Source organism: Apis laboriosa, unplaced genomic scaffold (genome assembly GCF_014066325.1).
Source record: "Apis laboriosa isolate Shangri-la unplaced genomic scaffold, ASM1406632v1 scaffold25_cov139, whole genome shotgun sequence".
In the NCBI taxonomy this organism is placed as follows: domain Eukaryota; kingdom Metazoa; phylum Arthropoda; class Insecta; order Hymenoptera; family Apidae; genus Apis; species Apis laboriosa.
The window spans coordinates 1,221,166-1,240,789 of NW_025222552.1; the positions used below are offsets into that span (position 1 = coordinate 1,221,166).

The following is a 19,624-nucleotide window of genomic DNA, read 5'->3' on the forward strand; positions in this document are numbered from 1 at the left end:
TACATATGATAATTATCTTATACGAAAAAAGAGAACTATTAAAAATAAAATAATTTTTTTTTTAAATTTGACTTTTTATAATATAAAATAAAAATACTTTATAAATATATGCTTGCAAAAATGTACATATAGAATATTCAAAAACCAATTTCAGAAAATGATTTATATAGGACAAGAATTTCTTTGTTATTTAAACTTTTAGTTAACAAATCAATTAAATCATTGCTAAATTATTGAAATAATTACTTAATTGATTTGCCAATTAAAAATTCAAGTAATAAAAAGATTTTTGAACTAAATAAATCATTTTTAAAGAATATTAGCAATTAATAGACTTATTCTGATTGACTTTTGAGAGTCCATATATAACAAAAATATTTGATTTGAGTGGAATTATTGATATGTATGTTAATTAGAGGAATTTTCAAGATGTTATTACACAAAATATTTGAAAATCTATTGAATTTATATAAAATTGTAATCCATCTTGAATGGGATAAAGAATAAGGACTAATTATTTTAAAATAAATTCGATTATTAATATTTTCTAAATAAATCGAAATAATAAAAAATCAATAAAGTAAGATATATTATGTTAGTTAAAAAATTTATTTTTCTTTTAATAAATAATAATCCAATATAGGGATTCAATATCGCCAAGTGAATTTTTTAAACGTTTAGGTATATATACATACATATATATATATGTATAAGTATTATTAAGCTACGTAATTATCGTTAAATAAATTAAAGAAGAATAAAAAGCAAGTAATTTTCTTAGCAATCAATCATTAGCAATGTATAATTATGAACTAGAATTATTTATAAAAAAGCTGTATTGGTAAAATACAAACGATATGAATGAACAAACGAATGAAACGATAAGCGAAATTAATGGATTCTAAAGTTAGGAAAATTCTTAATGAATTTAAAAAAAAAAATCGAAAATAAAACATTTTCATATAATAAATATTTTATTAAATAAAATATTTCTAAATATATATAAAAATTCCAAAAAAAAGAATTTTATTTTAATGTCTATTTTAATAAATATAAGATTCTACAATTTATTTATAAATTATTTATTTATAAATATATATCTTATTTTATTTAAAATAATTATTTGTTTTTTTTACTTATTATTTTTATTTTAAATAAAAGTTTTTCAATACTAACATTTATATAACAAGGCATTTATTCAAATTTTTACGGAAATTTATAAAATGTACAATAATAATATAAGTTATATGATAAAGTTAAGAAATATGATATTTTTTAAAGAAATAACAATTGTAATTTCAAGTGCAAAACTAATTTCAAATTCGTTACTAAAGATCTATAAAAATATCATTTTTGAATGTTTAATTCTCAATCTTGATAAAAAAAATTATCTAACATTTCTTCATTTCTCCATTAATTCACATAAAATATAAATATTATTGAAATAGTCTGTCGAAAATGCTATGAATTTTCTAACTAATTAAATAATTACAGTAAACTATGTTAAATTTTTATTTAACATAATTATCTATGGTGCAAAATATATTATTTTATTTCAATTTTCAGATTTTTTGACACAAAAATTTGACATAAAAATGAAAAAGATATATAAAAAATAAAATATATAGTAAATAGCAACATATAATTCGTTTACACAAGATTTTTTACTTGTATCGAAAATATGAAGATAAAAAGAAACGAGATGTTTGCTGTGAAGAATCTTTGTTTTAGATTATTACGTTAATTTTTCGCAAAATATCTATAGGGTCATTATAATTGAAATATCACTTATTGGTCTCTTTCTAACCCTTTTCCATTAACGAATCAAGTATGCGATATACAATATCTTTTATAAAATAAATAAAGATTTCTATCTTAACATATAAACGTACATTTCCGTCTACTATAACAGTGTACAGGTACGCAATACTTCCAATTGATGATACAGCAACATACTGTAAAACATATTTGCTTTACTTGTACACGGGATGAGTCACGTGAACAATTACAAATAAAAATATTTGTTTGTTGATTTTCAATTATTTATTTCTTGCGATCTGTGAAATTTATTTAGATGGAATAAATAAATTCTCGAAATCTTCTGCTTTTTATTTCAATTATTTTAGGATTCATTTCAATTATTTAGGATATTCATTTAACAATAAAAATAATAATATTTATGAATTATACAAAATTTGAAAGAAAAAGACATTTAATTCTTTGCAGTTTGACTATTAAATTTTTTATGTCGAAAAATCTTTAGTTTAGGTTATCTTTAGTTTATTATTATTGTATATTGTAATTTGATAAAATTTATGAAAGATAAAGAGAGCATAAGCAATGAATAGAATGTTGCGCGTTCTTGTCTTTTATATGATAAATTTTTGAATTTCAAATTATAATATCTCGTTAATTAAAAATTTTTCGATATAAATAATTTAATATTTTTTTATAGCAAATAATAAGTTGTATCAATTAGTACAATACAAATTATATTATCCCATTTAAAAAATTAAAAATTAACTTTCATTAATAATCTTTATATGTCCATATATAGAAAAATTATTAATAATAATTATAAAATTGCTTATAAAACTAATTATACAAATAATATAATAATAATAATGTATATTCTTATATCAAAAAACTGTTGAAATATTTTTTATTATTCATATTTTTTGAAATATTTGAATGATTCGACATAAATCAAATATATTGTACATATAAAGAAAATTTTATTATTATTTAAATATTTGAATTCTATGTTAAAAATAATTTACATATTATATACGTTTAATTCTTATTTTTATACTATTATTATAATAAAAATATTAAATATGTATTAAGTTATAGCATAAAATAATATTTTATACTTACAAAATGGTTGAAATTTTCGATGTAATTGATATCGAAAAATTGATATAAAAAAATTTTTAAATTAGACAAAAATCAAAAATAAGAATTATCAGAAAATGAAATTTAAAAATTTAATTAAGTAAATTAAAAAAATAATTTAAAATTATAAAACAACATTTTTTATTTGAAAGTTTCATTTACGAATTAAAATAATTTTTAATTCAACATAGAATAATTTTTTTTTTAATTTAATTCAATGTTTGCAAAGAAAATAGATGTAAGATTGTATTAGTTATGATTGATTATTGAAAATAATCTAAATAAATCTCTATCTAAATAAATTTCATATATTATACAAGATATATATTTTAAAGACAAGTAAGCTCATCAACAAACAAAATCTTATAATACTTACAAAACTATAATTGTGAAAATCAAGCTTTCCAGATCTTAATCATGCTCTTTCAGAAGATAAAATCTCCTCGAATTTTATAACAATTATGTTATAGTATATTATAGCCGTGAAAATCTTAAGAATTTTCTAAAATTATATTTTAAAAAATATTTAATTTTTATAATTTATACTTATGTGATTTATACTTGTGTAAAACTCTTTAAAGCACCATATATAGATAAGTATGTATCATATTATATAGTATATACTAATTACATTACTACATATACATATCAATATATACATATTGATATATACATATCAAAGGTGATTTAGTACATTCGCTATATTCGAATTATGTAAAAAGTTTTTAATAGAAAATCAATGAGAAAAGGATGACTTTTTTTCTTTTCCTTTTTTTTTCTCTCGTCCTATAACTACGTACATTGTATATCTACAGTATTAAGAAGTATTAAGAATCTATATCTTAGTAATTTAATAAATATATATTAATAGTTTCGAAATAGTATCATGATCTATTTGTAATTGTAAAAATTCAGATAGGATTATATAGTAATCCAATGTAATTAATTTTATCGTTAATCCATTTTATTCTTCAACTCGTTCTTTTGCTCATTTTTCAACTAATGATATTTATCGTAATACTTTGCATTAAACAAATGTTCATTACGAATTTATTTATCGATTTATTATTGCATTAAAGATTTCTTATCGTAACAGATTCTATTATTCGGCGAATAACGAAACTCGAATAAACATTATGATCTCGTCACATACTATAAAATCTTGATGAATATATATTTTTCTTATGTTTTTTAAACATATTTTTATCATAATTGTAATATTGTGTAAATTATTCGTAAAAACATCACAATAAAATAATCGAAAGGTTTGGTGGAAAAGTGGTACAAGTGAATCTATTCCAAAAATAAATTATTTTATTTAGAAGATTTATCTAGATATAATATCTATTATATATTTTTATAAATTTTTCTTTATCACTATTGTGGAAATATTTATATATTTGATTTAATATATTTTTTTTCAATACATTTGATTATTTTAATTATACTGTACATGTTAATTTTGTAAAATTGTTAACTTTATAGTATATCTTATTTGAAATTTGCAAAAATCATTTTAGTATTTTTTTTTTTTTTTTTTATCAAAGTAATCATTTACGTGATTTTAATGAAAAGGAGAACTTAAGGTTTTCTTTTGAAACAAAAATGATAATATTATTCTGCTATAATTGATTTGATGTTGATTGAATTGACACAATATGTAATTTAATCTGTCTATTGTTCAAGGATTAAACATTAAATCGAATTTTTGGTGATAATGTTAAATTAAATAAAATTCATATATTGTTATAAAGTTTTTTTTCTTTGTTTGCAAACATTTTTATAATTATGTCAAATACCGATAGAGTTAATTTAATTTAATTTTACATATAAAGAGATTTTCTCATTTGCACCATTTTTTTTCCAAGTCGATTACAACTCGAAGATTTAAGAATACGTACTATACTTTTCCAGCAAACAACGAATGATATTAATTATTCATTTTTAATAACAAATATGTTAATAATATACATATAACATAAAAATTATCAATACTGAAAATTTTGCTACTTTTGAAATTCGATATTAATTAAGCAAGAAAGAGAAAAATAGGAAGAAATAATTATCGTGTTTTGCTTTTTATTATTATAATTTTTAATGTTAAATAATCTTCTGCGTAAGTAGATTCAAGAGCACCAAATACCAACAAGATTAATCTATTAAAATATAGTACAAGAATATAAAAATCAATATATACCGCATTTACTTCTTTTCTTCTTTTTTAAGTCTAATTAGAAAATATAGCGTATCTTTAACGCGAACATGTAATACTCTCTATATAAAGAGAAAGAAATATATATGTTCGCTCTTTTTTTTTTCACAATCCGTTTTCACTTATATAAATAAATAACGTTCAACAAGAAATAAATATATCTTCGCTGAAACTATGAACAAGTTTCGGCCTGTACAAATTCTCACTGTAACATAATATTTTCATTAACTCTAGAACCCCGGATAAAGTCATTTTCTTCTTGATCTTTTTGTTTATTTTTCGTTATCTTTCCATTTTAATTATTGATAATTCTATAAACTTTTTTCAACAAATTCTAGTAAACTTTTTAATTTCAACTTCGCCTTTTTGTAAAATCTTATTTTATGCTTAAAAGAAAAAATTAATCGATAAAATTTGAAAAAAAATATTACATACAGTGATCTTATAAAAAATATAAAATTATCCAACTTTTGAAAAATTATTAATATAAATCATTTTCCTTCTTTATATTTGTATATCACATTGAATGTGTCAATTAAAAAGATTAGTCAATTGATTAATAATATAAAATAATTATGCCATTAGAATGCATCGTTAAAACTCAATTGAGTATAAATAAAAAAAATAGTTAAATCAAATGAAGAAAATTATTGAATGAAACTTAAAATAATCAAGAATAAAATTTCCGAAGTTCTAATGTTAAAATTTCTTTCTGTCTTTGCGCCAATACTTAAACTTTGATATTTTATCATAAAATCCGTTAAAAGAAGTGGGAGGAATGTTACCTTCTCCCGAATTCTAAAATAGACATAAAAATAACAAGATCGTCGAATCTATACGAGATCTTACACGAACGGATAATTTGGACGAAATAAGAGACAACGAGGACGTATCGTTAATACGAAAATCCTTCGAACAAAGCTAAAATAACGATAAGATACAAATAATCTATATAAAAAATTTGCTCTTCGCTTTAGATAAATTCTTCCACCATAAGAACAGAAGAAAGAAAGAAAGAAAGAAAGAAAGAAAGAAAGAAAGAAAGAAAGAAAGAAAGAAAGAAAGAAAGAAAGAAAGAAAGAAAGAAAGAAAGAAAGAAAGAAAGAAAGAAAGAAAGAAAGAAAGAAAGAAAGAAAGAAAAAGAAAAAAATACAAAAATTCGAACATAAAGAATGCTGAAAAGAGAAAGCTTCATAGCGAAACGGCGTATGTAATACGAAAAAGGATGAAAAATTCGTTTAATAATCATGTTTCATTTTGAAAAATTACTTTTTTTTTTCTTTTTTGCTTCTTTTTCCTTCTGTTTCTCTTTTTCTTTTTTTTCCATTTTTTTTACAAGAATCTTTATGATCAGCACTGCATGATGATGAAGAAATGGTGGATAATGATGTCTAGAAGTGTCGTCGAGAAGGCGATGAATGGTCTCCCAAAACAGCACATAAGGCAGTTTCGATGTCGAATGAGAAAATTTTTTGTGACACACCAGCTTTTGGGAACACCATACACATTTTTCAATTTTCCTTCACTTGAGGCGCCCATCAGCAGCGTATGTTTTTGTTCCCCGAGACCAGAACTAACTTCCCAGAGACAACTATAAGACAGTCATGGTCTTGTTGTGGTCAGCAAGCGAAGAGCTAGCTCGTTAGGTCAACAGTTGCGATTAGTAGTGCCATTATTCACCTGTGTACCGGTGCCTGTTTCGTAATCTGTCGTTCGATGTTTCTCCTCCACTGAGTAGTGATTCTGATCTTTGAACAGGTCTGCAACGAAGTTTGCCTGTGAAAAATATATCGAAATGTATCTGATAAGCGTATATTGGTTCAAGAACGATATGTGTGCATTGAGAATAAAACGAAAAAGTTAAAATGTAATGATTGTGATTTTCTGGCAATTCTTAGCAAGAAAATATTTCTTTAATAGCAATCTCTTTCGTAAATCTGCGAGAAATAGTTTCCGTAAAATTAATTTTTGAAATATCCAAGTCTTTAAAGATTTTTAATTTTTTAAATCTTAATATCTTTTAACTTTTTAAAATTCTTAATTTTGTCATATTATCAATATTATTTATTTTATGATGTATTCCAAATTTAATTCAAATTTTATCAAAATTATTTTCATATAGTCTATTAAATAAAAAATATTAAATAATAAACATAAATTACTGAACAAAAATTTATAAAAATAATGAAAATAAATTTTGTTTCGTTTCACTCTAATGTGTAATGGAATGTCCTTAAAATTTTTTTAATCGATGATTTTCGCATAATTAATTTTACAACGAAGAAAATAATGAACTAATATATTTTCTTGTATAATAATATAAATTCTAATAATAAAATAAATGAGATTTTAAACAAGTAAATGGAAGAAATTCTAAATTACATGATTATTTTAATTTGAAATTATTTTAATTTGAAAATTATAAATTTAAGAATCATTATAATATTATTCTTAAATTTTTTTTTAACAAGTTTTAACAAGTTTCTTTTAATTCTTGTAAGTTTTCGAAGTTTGTTAAATATTAAAATAATCATGTTCATATTATATAAATACATGTAATTATGAATTACGTAGTATATATATCTATCTAAATACATGTACAGAATATTAATACATTTTTTTTTTTAAAGAATCGATTCTAAACATCAAAACAAACATAAAAATTAATATACAAAAATTTTGAATAAAGCTTATTTATTATTCATTTATAAATAATTTATTTGCATTAGATGAAGCGAGACAAACCGAAACAACGACAAAGATAGAACTATTTCATTCTATTTTCGTCTTCATTCAACACAAATTGCTTCAATTGTTTAAAATTTAATAAATAAATCTTTATTGATATTTTTTAATTTATAAATTTTTCTATTTTTTTTTTTTGACTTCTATAATCGATCTCTTAAATGTATTTTATTCTCATCAAAGTATTATAATAAAAATATAACATTTATATTATATAAATATATGTAATCTTATTTCATTTTATTTTTTTTACATTGAAATTACAATTCAATGTTAATTTTACAAGTAAAAATATTAAAATTTTATACTTTTATTTTAATATTGCAAAATCAAACAATTTCTCTTTAAAACTCATCTTTAAAAAAAAGGAATAATTCTAATAAAATTCTTAAATTTCCTTACGAACTTTGTTCATTTCAATAATAAATAATAATAATATTGGTAAAGCTGTATAATTATAAAAAAGAAAAAAACATGATTTTTTTTACAAGGATGAAGGTTAAATTCAAATTTTTACATACATAAAAATTATAATATTTAATTTTTTTTACAGTCTAATTCAATGGAATATAAATTCTAATTGTTATTTAATAATAATTAAATAATTATTATTTTCTTATTATTTTCATTGAATTAAATGTATCATAATTAACAATGCAATTAAATTCAATGAAAATATTTTTATAAACTACAAAAATAAATTTTTAAAATAAATATTGAGAATTATTGAGAAAGAAAAACAAATTCACTGTGATTAGATATCTAGTGATGATAAATAAAGAACACAGATAATTTTAATTAACGTTTTATTTCTTTATTTGCGTTTAAAATTTATGTTTAAAATTTTTGTCGGTAAAAAATCTATAGAATTTGTATTGTTTAATAAAAATTCTTGCGTGATTTACATTTAATCGTTACATGTTAATACTAATTTTTAAATAAACTTGATAATCAATGAGATAATATAAGAAAAATTATATTTTTATTCTATTATCTAATCTAAGTTTTACTGAATGTTTTTCTTTTACTCTTATTCATCTATAGTCTAAGTTTTATTGGATTTTATGATATTTCTTTATAAAATGAATATTTTAAATTGTTTATTAAATATATTTACATATAATTTTGTAATATTGAAATTAATAAAAACTTTCGAGATTTGCTTAAATAAAAAATAATTTATAATTAAGTCATAAAAATTAATTAAAATCATTTATTTTCATCATTTTTAATAATAATATTATCATTTTTAATAATAATATTCATTATGAATATAATTACGTAAATGTAAATAATGTTACGAATATGTGAATAAATAATATAATTGGATCTAAGAATCATTCAACATAAATACATCAGTTGCATTAAATGAAATAAAAATGAAATAACATGATACGATAACAAAAATTCGATAAAAATCAATACAAAAACATACTTTTCATTTATAATAGAAAATATATAATGGATCATAACAAAATACAAAAAATAAAAAAAAAAGATAAATAAAAAATTAAAAATTAATTATTTAATCAATAACAATTAATTTATTATAAAGATCATTATTAGATAATATTCCATTTCTGCATTTAACAACCTTATTTAAATTCACTTCGCTGCATCGCCTAAAGCGAGTTATCATTCGTTGACCATATCACAAAACAAATCCTACAATATATATCAATCACTATTATAGTCACTATGCTTATCTGCAAATTAATGGCTTCTAATCATTTCCATCGAGTTTTAATTTGAACGTAAATAACTCAACCCGAATACCAACATTCATTTTGCATCGAAGATATACTACAGTAGAACTCCATTTATCGGAACACTGAAGAAGAGTTTGTATAATGGAATTCAAATAATAGAAGTTCACCTGTTTTTCATCGCTAAGCACTATTTTTTATTCAGTTAAAAGAAATTGATTTAATAGGATACAATTTTATTAGAATAAATGAAATTTAGATACAGATAAAGATAAATTATGAATTATGTTATGATGAAAGGAAAACAAGAAATTTAATTTTCTTAGAAAATTATTAAATTATAGAATAAGTAAACAAAAATATAATATTTTTATTTTTATTATTTAATATTTTTTTTTTATATAATTTAATATTTAATTATATTTTATTATAATTATTATAATTATATTATTATAATTATATTTAATTTAATATTATATTTATATTTATATAATATTTATATTTATAATTCTAATGCAATTATGAAATATTGATCAATATAACAAAATTATTATTGTATTGAAAAATTAAAATTAGTAAAAAATTATTATTATATTGAAAATGTACATATTGGTATTATAAATAGTAAGTAATAGATATAATTAATATTTATTATAATATTATTATATTCGATGATTTCTTAAATATATTTTTTTCTAAATAAATAATAAATTAGAAATATTTATATATTTTGAAATATATTATTATTTTAAATAAATATAAATTTTTATTCTATGTAAAAATTTAATTTATGAGGTTTATCAATTAATTTTTTAAAAATTAATCAAAAGACATGAAATAGTTAAATTATTATAATATATTTTAAGATAAATTAAGATAATTATGTTTTAAGATAAATCTTGATTTACTTATAAATATAAATCATTGTAATAACTTTTTCAAAATATAGAAATCATTGCTAAAAGTAATATTCCACGAAATAATTCATTTATTTATATGTATATATGTATGTAATTACATTATGTAGTATATTAATATATTCATTTAAATTCAGCTATAAAAAATAAATAAATTCTGAAGACCATAAATTCTGAAGACCAAAATAAAAATTATAAAAATTTATATATTTATATAATTATACATTATAAAAATATCGATTAAAGCTTATTTATTATAAATAATTTATTATAATAATTTATATAATAATAATAATTTAAATTCGCTTTGAAAAAAGTAAAACGGAGATAGAATGAGATGTTGATTTGTATTTCCTCAGAAACATGATTACGTATTTTAGAAAGAAAATATTAATACATAATTTCATTATATTATATTAATATTAATTATTCATATATAACAGTGATAATATATTCGTGAAATTAATATATTTTTGAGCTCGATTCTAAAATAAAAGTCAAATAAGTACAAAAATATGAATATATATATATAAAATGTTGATAAAGGCTTATTTATTTGTAAGCAATTGTCTCGCTCTGTATCGTTATATCTCGCTTTATCTAATGTAAATTTTTCTAATATCAAATTAAATTGTTCATAACTTAATAAATAATCTTTATTCGACATTTTTGTATATCGATTTTTGTATTTGTTTTGATATCTAGAATCGACTCTCTATGTATAATATAATAAATATAATAAAATCTCATAAATGATTCATCAAAAAAAGAAAAATAATGATAATAAAATAAATAAAATTTCATTGCTGTATAAAAAATTAAAATAAGTTCTTACGAAAATTTAGAAATAAATAAATAAATAATAAGTCGTATCATATTTTAATTACTATTTCATTAATTTTTAGAAATATAATTAACTCTTTACAAATCTCAACTTTAAATAAATTAAAAAAAAATCGAAATCAAAAAAAAAACTTTCATCTTGTCATTAAATAGATATATAATATAGAATTAATAAATATCAATAATATAAAATCAATAATCAATAAATTTTTCTTTTGATAAATAGAGTATAGAAAAATTATATTCTATCGCATAGGTATTTACTTATGTATACACATTATTAATATTTCCGATTATTATTATTATTTCTTCCAAACAAACGCGACCAATAGAGGTCATAAAAGTTGGAGCAACTCGATATATCGCATATTTCATATTCACGATCGCGTGTAATTTATGATCACACAATAGGATAGGAGGATAGTTAAGAGGAATAATTCTTACCACGACCAGCGCTGTGATAGTGCCAAGGGTCGAGCCGGCAAGAACATCGCTCCAATGATGTTTGTAATCGGAAACTCGCGACAATGCGGTAAACCAGGCCATAAGTAGACACACGAGTTGCAGGAAGTGTTTCAACAGTTTGCTACCCTTCCAAGTTATCCTTAATTGTAAATACATCTATAAAAAAGAGAGGAAAAAAATTCTGTATGCAAATTACACATCGTTGAAAGAGTTATTATGCAAATGTTGCTTTCATTTTAATGTAACATAAGGTGGGGCATTGTATATTCAAAGGATGAAGAAAGGTGTGCACGATGCAAGAATGCAATTAAGGTGCAAGAAATGAGTAGGTTGATGTGAAACATGTGATTATGAAACGTCAATTTTCAGCTGCTAAACATTATATTTCTCTTTTTTATTACATTATTGTATTCTTTTGTTTTGAATAATATATATTAGAATGTTTGTTATAGAAAATTTTTATGGCAATAATACATATATAATATGTATATTATACAAAATGAATTACATAAGGTGAATATATAATAAATTAATAATTCATAAATTAATAATATAATAATTCATAAATTATTTGATGTATAAAAAAATGTTTCATTATACAAGATGTACAAGATTATAATATTATTTAATATTTTTATAATAATATTTTTGTAAATTAATTTATAAGGGACATAAAGTCAAATTAGTTTGTGTTTTAAATTGAAATTATATTATAATTAGTATATTTTTTAATATACTAATTGATGCAAATTGTTATTTTCTATTTTTATTCAAGTTAAAATAAAAATATTTAGTTTCTTAATTTTAATGGAAGAAATAAATTCAAATTTGTTTCTTTCAATAAATTATTTATTATATAAATATAATATAAATATATTTATATGATATATAAATATAAATATAAATAACTATAAATAATCATAAATATAAATATAATCATAAAGTTTTATAAATATAATATAATTATAACTATAATATTTTTGTAAAATAATTTTAATATTATTTTATTTATATCAAGTTATTTAAATAAATGTATGTATTTATAAAGTATTATAAATATTTTCGAAATAAACAGATTTAAATTTATACTTTTTAAAATAAACAAAGATATAGACTATTAAATATACATTAGTATTTGAATAATTTTGTGATCAACAGTAAAAAAATCGATTATAGAATCGAGAAAGCATGCATAATCATAAATTCGAAAGAAAGGAAAAAGAAAAACTTACTGCAAGGTAGATCATCGTGTAGGCCGAGAACGACGAATGTCCTGAGGGAAAAGATAATCTGAAACGATCAAAGTTATAAATTATACTCTGTCAAATAAATCTCTTTCCATCGTTCGTATAAGAACTCTTTCTTTTCTGCATTTTTCAACTTTTTTTTCCTTATTCTTTTTTATTCAACTTAAGACTCGTTAATATTAGTTAAGATTTCAATTAGTCAAGAGCTCAAGTATTTGGAACTCAAGTACTTTAACTCGAAAATCCAGTTCAAAATAATATATTAGTTGAATTTAAATATTTCGAATTCAAATAAGTTAATCTGAAATGATAAATATCTAAAATAATATTGAAAAGTTTTGTTAAAATGTATATTATAATAATGAAAAAAGTTTTAAATGTATTTTTAATACATTCATGTTCATATCTTTATTTTATATCATCATTTTAATTCATTGTACGTCATAATTTTTATCTTTCACATTTCATATTGCAATATACTATTTCATAAAGTAACATTTTTAAAAATTTCAAAATTTTTTCATTACTAATTTATTTTTATTATAATAGTAAAATGATTTCAATTATTTAATTAATCTAATTAATAGTTAAGCTAATTAAAAACGAAAACAGAAACTTGAAAAAATATTTTAAAGTCAAATAAAAAATAAAAGTTCACAATTGACGAAATAGCAGTTACATAACTTTAATTTCGCGCAATCAATTTTTTAATATCAAAATTGATTAATCTGAATAAGGCTTTGCGGTAGTAATTTGCTAATATTTATTCTTTTACTTTAAATTTATATGATATATTTTTGATTTGAATTTTTTCAAATATATTTATTTATCAAATTTTAAAAAGATAATATTCTTATTTTTAAATCATAAATAAAATAATGATTTGAAAATAAAATATATATAAATAAAACTTATAAATTATAAATAATTTGATATAATATAAAATTTATTATAAAGTAAATTTGTAACAAAGTAACAAAGTAACAAAGTAAAATGTTTTTCAAAATATTTTTTTTAAACAATTGAAAATTTTTTAAATTCAATTAAATGTTTGGAAAGATTAATATTTTTAAAATATAAAAAATTTAGAGGATGAATTTTTGAGATATTTAAAAAATCTTATTTCTTTTTAATATAATGGCATTTAAGATCCTAATTTTTTTAAAGATAGAAAAAATGTCTCAGAAATTTCTATCTAATATGGAATAGCATATTAATTTTTTGTAATATTCAAAGTTAAAATGTCGACAATTTATTTCAGTTTCTTTTTATTTTATATAATTAAAAATTTATAAGAAATAATTCCTTTCTCAAAATGAAATCTTGATTGATAATATGAAATCTCATAGTAAAAAAAAAAAAAAAAAAAAAAAATCAGTCAAATTTCGTCAAAAAAGCAGTTGCTTTTTCAGAACAATGTTTCAAATTAATTAAATTATTAAAACTAATATTAATAATAATTATAAAAATTAATTATTTGATTTCTGAAAATTTAATTATCATACATTCTATCACTAAAATCAAAAATTTTTCAAAATATAGTATTCATCATTTTGATATCTTAATAATTCATATGAATATATTAAAATTATAATTTCTAAAAAAAAATGGAAATGATTTTGTATTAGCAGAAGAATTAAAATCAAAAAATAGTAAACAAAAATTGATTTCTTTTTAATTATTTAAATAATATAAAAATATTTAATAAATAATAAATATTATATGTTTTGTACATATTATATATATTTTTATTTTATTTACAATCACAAATAATATTAACTTTTTGTTTATTTGATTAAAATCCAATCTACCATATATGACATTCAATATATTAAAATTTTTAAATCAATTTAGTTAGTTAATCGCAATCATACATATTTTATTTCAATAACATAAGATTATTATTCTATTAAATATATTCAATTAAAACTTTCTTCCATTTAACTAAACACACGCGTTCCGAATGGAAGTCTATTAATTTTATCATGATTAATTCTGGGGCGTGTTCTGCGATTATAATCAACCAATATGTACCCTGAAGCGTGGATCGTAATGATTCGGCGGAAGATGGAAATACGAATAGAAGGAAGGGAAAAAAAGAATAAGAGAAAGAATATAAGAGAGAGAAAAAAAACCAGAGACTCAATGAGCTTCTATCTAAGAGTAATTGCCCATCAAAAAACTGCACCTTTAATCAGACATTATCTACCCTTTCTTTATATTTATCTTTTCCTCTCTTTTTTTATATTTTTCCCTCTTCTTCATCGACTTAATATTTGCCAACCAGAGTTATTCAATCGTTTTAATAAGTATTTGTTATCCATTTTGTTTCGGTTGATCGTTCAATAAGCAATTCACTAAGGAAAATAATTTTTTTTTCCTTTTTCTCTTTATTGATTAAGAACCATTTACTTTTTGATAATTGAAGTGTTTATAATAGGTAAGAAAATTTCATTTTTATATATTTTTTGTTATATTTTCTATTTTGTTAAAGAAATTTTACTTGATACAAAAAATGATTAATTTTGAGTATTATAATCTTGCAATATCCAATGCAGTGAAAATGCAATTTTATATGTATCGATATAGTAGTAGTAGATAATAGTAGTAGAAGTGATATTATCTATATAAAAAGCAAACTTTGATTTTGACTAATTGTTATCTAGCTTTCAAAATTGATTACTATACAATAAATATTAAATTTAAAGATATCTTAGAAAGATATTGAAAAAAAGCTATTAGTAATTTTATAATCAACTGAAAGTAGACAATTTGTCGTCGAAGATGATTAATATAGATTAAAATATTTTATTGTATCAGAGGAAAGTAAAGAGTACAGATAAGATAGAAATTAATCTTTAAGATAAAAATAAATCTTTTAAATAAGTTGGATTATTAGAAGAGACTTTTTAATTAAAAAAAGAATTTGAGATATTCCATTTTACCCAATAAATAAAATAGAATAAGATTTGTATTAAAAAAATGTACATTTAAATTATAGAATCAATTTTTTTCATTAAAATATTGATTATTATACTTGTTCTATTTTAATCACAAAAATCATTTGTGAAAATATTGTTTCTCTTTCTTTTTTTCTTTTAAATTTCTTTTAAATAAAATTAATAACTTAGAGCAATAATACTCTTTTACTTGAAATCCGGATATTTTTAATAATTTTTTTAGATTAAATATTACATCCAAAAGTAAAAATTTCTATAAGTTATAGACAGTAATTAGAATCAAGAAAATAAAAATAAAATATAGTTATAATTACGAAGCTAATTATAATAAAAATTTTAGAAAAGAAATTTTATTTGAAATTTTATAAAGTATATATATATAATTATATATATATATATTATTTTATTATTAATATATATTATATATATTACATATATTATAATATATATATAATTATAATTATGTATAATTATATAATTATATATATTATAAAGTATATATATAATAATATATTATAATAATATAAAAATAAAATATAGTTATAAATACGAAGTTTATTATTATAATAAAAATTTTAGAAAAGAAATTTTATTTAAAATTTTATATAGTATATATATATATAATATATATTATAATATATATATTCATTTATAATAATTAAAATGCAATTTTGGTTCATTTAATATGATTTGATTTAGCTTTTGAGTAGACTAAAAATTTATAATTGCATTAATAATTTCTACATGGAATAAAAACTTTTCATAATCTAATGATTTTTTAATAAAAATGTTAAAATTGTCTAATAATAATAAATAGAAATTCACATTGAAGAATTTTCAAAAATTTTTTTTATTAAGAATATTTATATTGTTTATTTGAACAAAAATTCAATTTCGATAAAAATATTTAAAAAAATAGAAAAATAAGAAAAATAAAAAAATTTATTTTTTCAAGTAAATTAATATTTATTTTCTTTATTTTTTTTTTAACATTATTTTAAATCATTTATATCTCTACACGCTTAATTATTTCAATATAAATATTCATTAATTTTTATCTTATTGACTTTTATCTATTGACGTAAATTTTAAATATTAACGATTCTAAGAAATTCGAAGGAAAAAAATTTTTATATTTTACAAATAATTCGTATTTCTTATATCATAATTTAAAAACTAAATGCTTCGAATTAACTCACACACCTAATAAATATTCGTGTTGAAAGAAGCTTAACTAAGCGTGCCATTATCCAAACAAGTTCAACACTAACAAACGAGGCCTAGTTCCCTAAACGCAATAAGATTACAGTTTCTAAAAAAGAACTACAATCTTAACGGACATCGAATTAAATGATTCACAGAAGACGAACACACATTGCCGAATCTGAACCGTTGGTAGAAAGGAAGATTGGGAAACGGTGGCCCATAAGTCTCCTTTAGATTCACGAGTTGGAAGTTGAGACGTATGAATGAATTCTCTGTCAGCCTTTTATCGTTGATTTTATCAAATCTTTCTATACATAAAACTGTCCCAACTCATGCGAAGGGCGTATGACCTGCGATACGTTCGAATATGTCTACATCATCATTCAAAACTAAAAAACTATCTGCTCAGAGGATAAATTATAATTTATTAAAAAATTTATTAATCTTTCTTTTTATTTTATAATTAATATAAATTTATTCGATTTCGTTTCATTATTAAATTATGAAGCTTATGAAGTGAAGTTTCTTTGAAAAATATTTAATATTTTGATTTTTATAATAGCATAATGTTATTAATATTTAGAAATCTACTTTAAGAATAAATTATGAAATGGAATATTCGATTAATATTTTATGTTAAATTCTATGGAAAAATTCTCGTATCTGGAAACCAGATTAAAGGATATTTTACTTTATTTTAGACATAACATAAAAAAAATAACTTTATTATGTTAAGATTATCAAGATTAGATTATGAAAAAAATAATTATATTATTATGTTATATCTTTAAAAAAAATCTAAATCTATATTTTTGATGTAAATATTAATATTGACATCAGAAATTATTTTTAGAAATGATTATTTAAACATTTATGTAAATATAAAACAAATTAAAAATTACTTTAATTGAATAATGAAATAATTTAAAGAAAAATCATTTACATTTAAAAAAAAAAGTGTTATTATTTGAAAATCTAATCAAATACAATATTTCTTATAATAATTTTAAAAGATTGTGTCAAAACTTATTTTATGAATGATGATTTCATGTAATGATATCATTCTTTATTAGCAAATTAGCTGCTATTGATTTATATATACATTACTTCATATATGAATGCCTACGTATATTTAAATCTGTGATCATATGATAAAACTTTGATTTGTTTGATTTTAAATTTGTAATGCAGTGATTTTAAAATCATGAACAAAATCATAATTTTTTTAAAAGTTATAATTAATTTTTATGTGAATCCTTCGTTATTCATTAAAACAAGAAATTTCTGAAAATCAAAAAATTTCAAGTTATCAAATCTTTTTTTGTTACTTTTGTTCATTTTTTCCAATCACATATTCATAATTATTTTCAAATTATAATTATCTTAGATAACTTACAAGAATATTATAATGAATTATTAAATGAATTTAGAAATAGGAATTTTTATTTAAATAATAATAATCCAATTAAGTTTGTATTTGAAATTTAAACTCATTTAAATTTTTCATTACATTAATTTATATAGATAAAAAAAATAAAATATAAAAATTAAAAACTTTGTAAGAAAAAAATTTGGTTGATTTTGTGAATGAGTTTGAAGAATTTAATGAAAAAAAATTATAAGTTTAAGTCTAAAAATTAAATTCCCTTTAATTCAATAAAAACATTCTTGATTAAAAAAAAATCATTTCTCGAAAAAGTACAATATTTCAAAGATAACAAATACATCATTTTAAATTTATAATTTATTTATAATTTAAAATTTATAATTTTATAATTTAAATTTATAATTTATTTAAAATTTTATTCTAATTTTTTATGAATTAATCATTATTTAATAATTTAATATTATAATATTAAATTATTAAATAATAATATTATTATTTAATAATTATTTATTATGAATTTTAAATAGCAAGATTCACATGACATTCAAAACGATTGAATGGTTCTTGATTTTCAAACGGTAATTTACAAAAAACCGGCTACCGGTAAATAAAGGTCCGTCTCTCGTATTCGCGATAACAATTTACTATAATCTTCACAACGACACACGACGGATGAAGGAAGAAAAAAGAATGAATAAAATTTCTGATTATAAGCTTCATTAGAAACAATCTTTTTTTTTTCTTATTATTTAATTTGTTTAGTTACGCCTTTTGATCGATTGAGGTTATCCGGAACCGGAAATTATGCTGTTGAGTCTTTATTATCTTCATCATTCGCTTTCTTCTAACGTATCGTCAATAATTATCAATATTGAACAACACGTAAAATATTGAATATAATTATTGTGAATTATGTAATTATTTTCATTTGCCATTGAATTGTAATGAAATGTCAATAATAGTGACATGTGTTTGATTAACGTAGCGTTAAGAACCATGTAATTATATTTCAATCATTTTAATTCGTATTTACGATAAAAT

The 19,624-nt window shown here is 19.6% G+C and overlaps 1 protein-coding gene across 3 annotated transcripts in view; it reads right to left on the reverse strand.

Moving 5' to 3' along the window:
- Positions 1–19,624, reverse strand: part of LOC122713639 (putative phosphatidate phosphatase) — a 141,138-nt gene that overhangs the window by 49,140 nt on the left and 72,374 nt on the right. For all 3 annotated transcript variants that reach the window (XM_043934274.1, XM_043934275.1, XM_043934276.1), the window contains exons 5-7: positions 13,016–13,073; positions 11,763–11,939; positions 6,788–6,883 (exon numbers count right to left, since the gene is read on the reverse strand). In XM_043934274.1, coding sequence (XP_043790209.1) covers positions 6,788–6,883; positions 11,763–11,939; positions 13,016–13,073 — 331 coding nt within the window. The remainder of the gene's footprint in view (positions 1–6,787; positions 6,884–11,762; positions 11,940–13,015; positions 13,074–19,624) is intronic.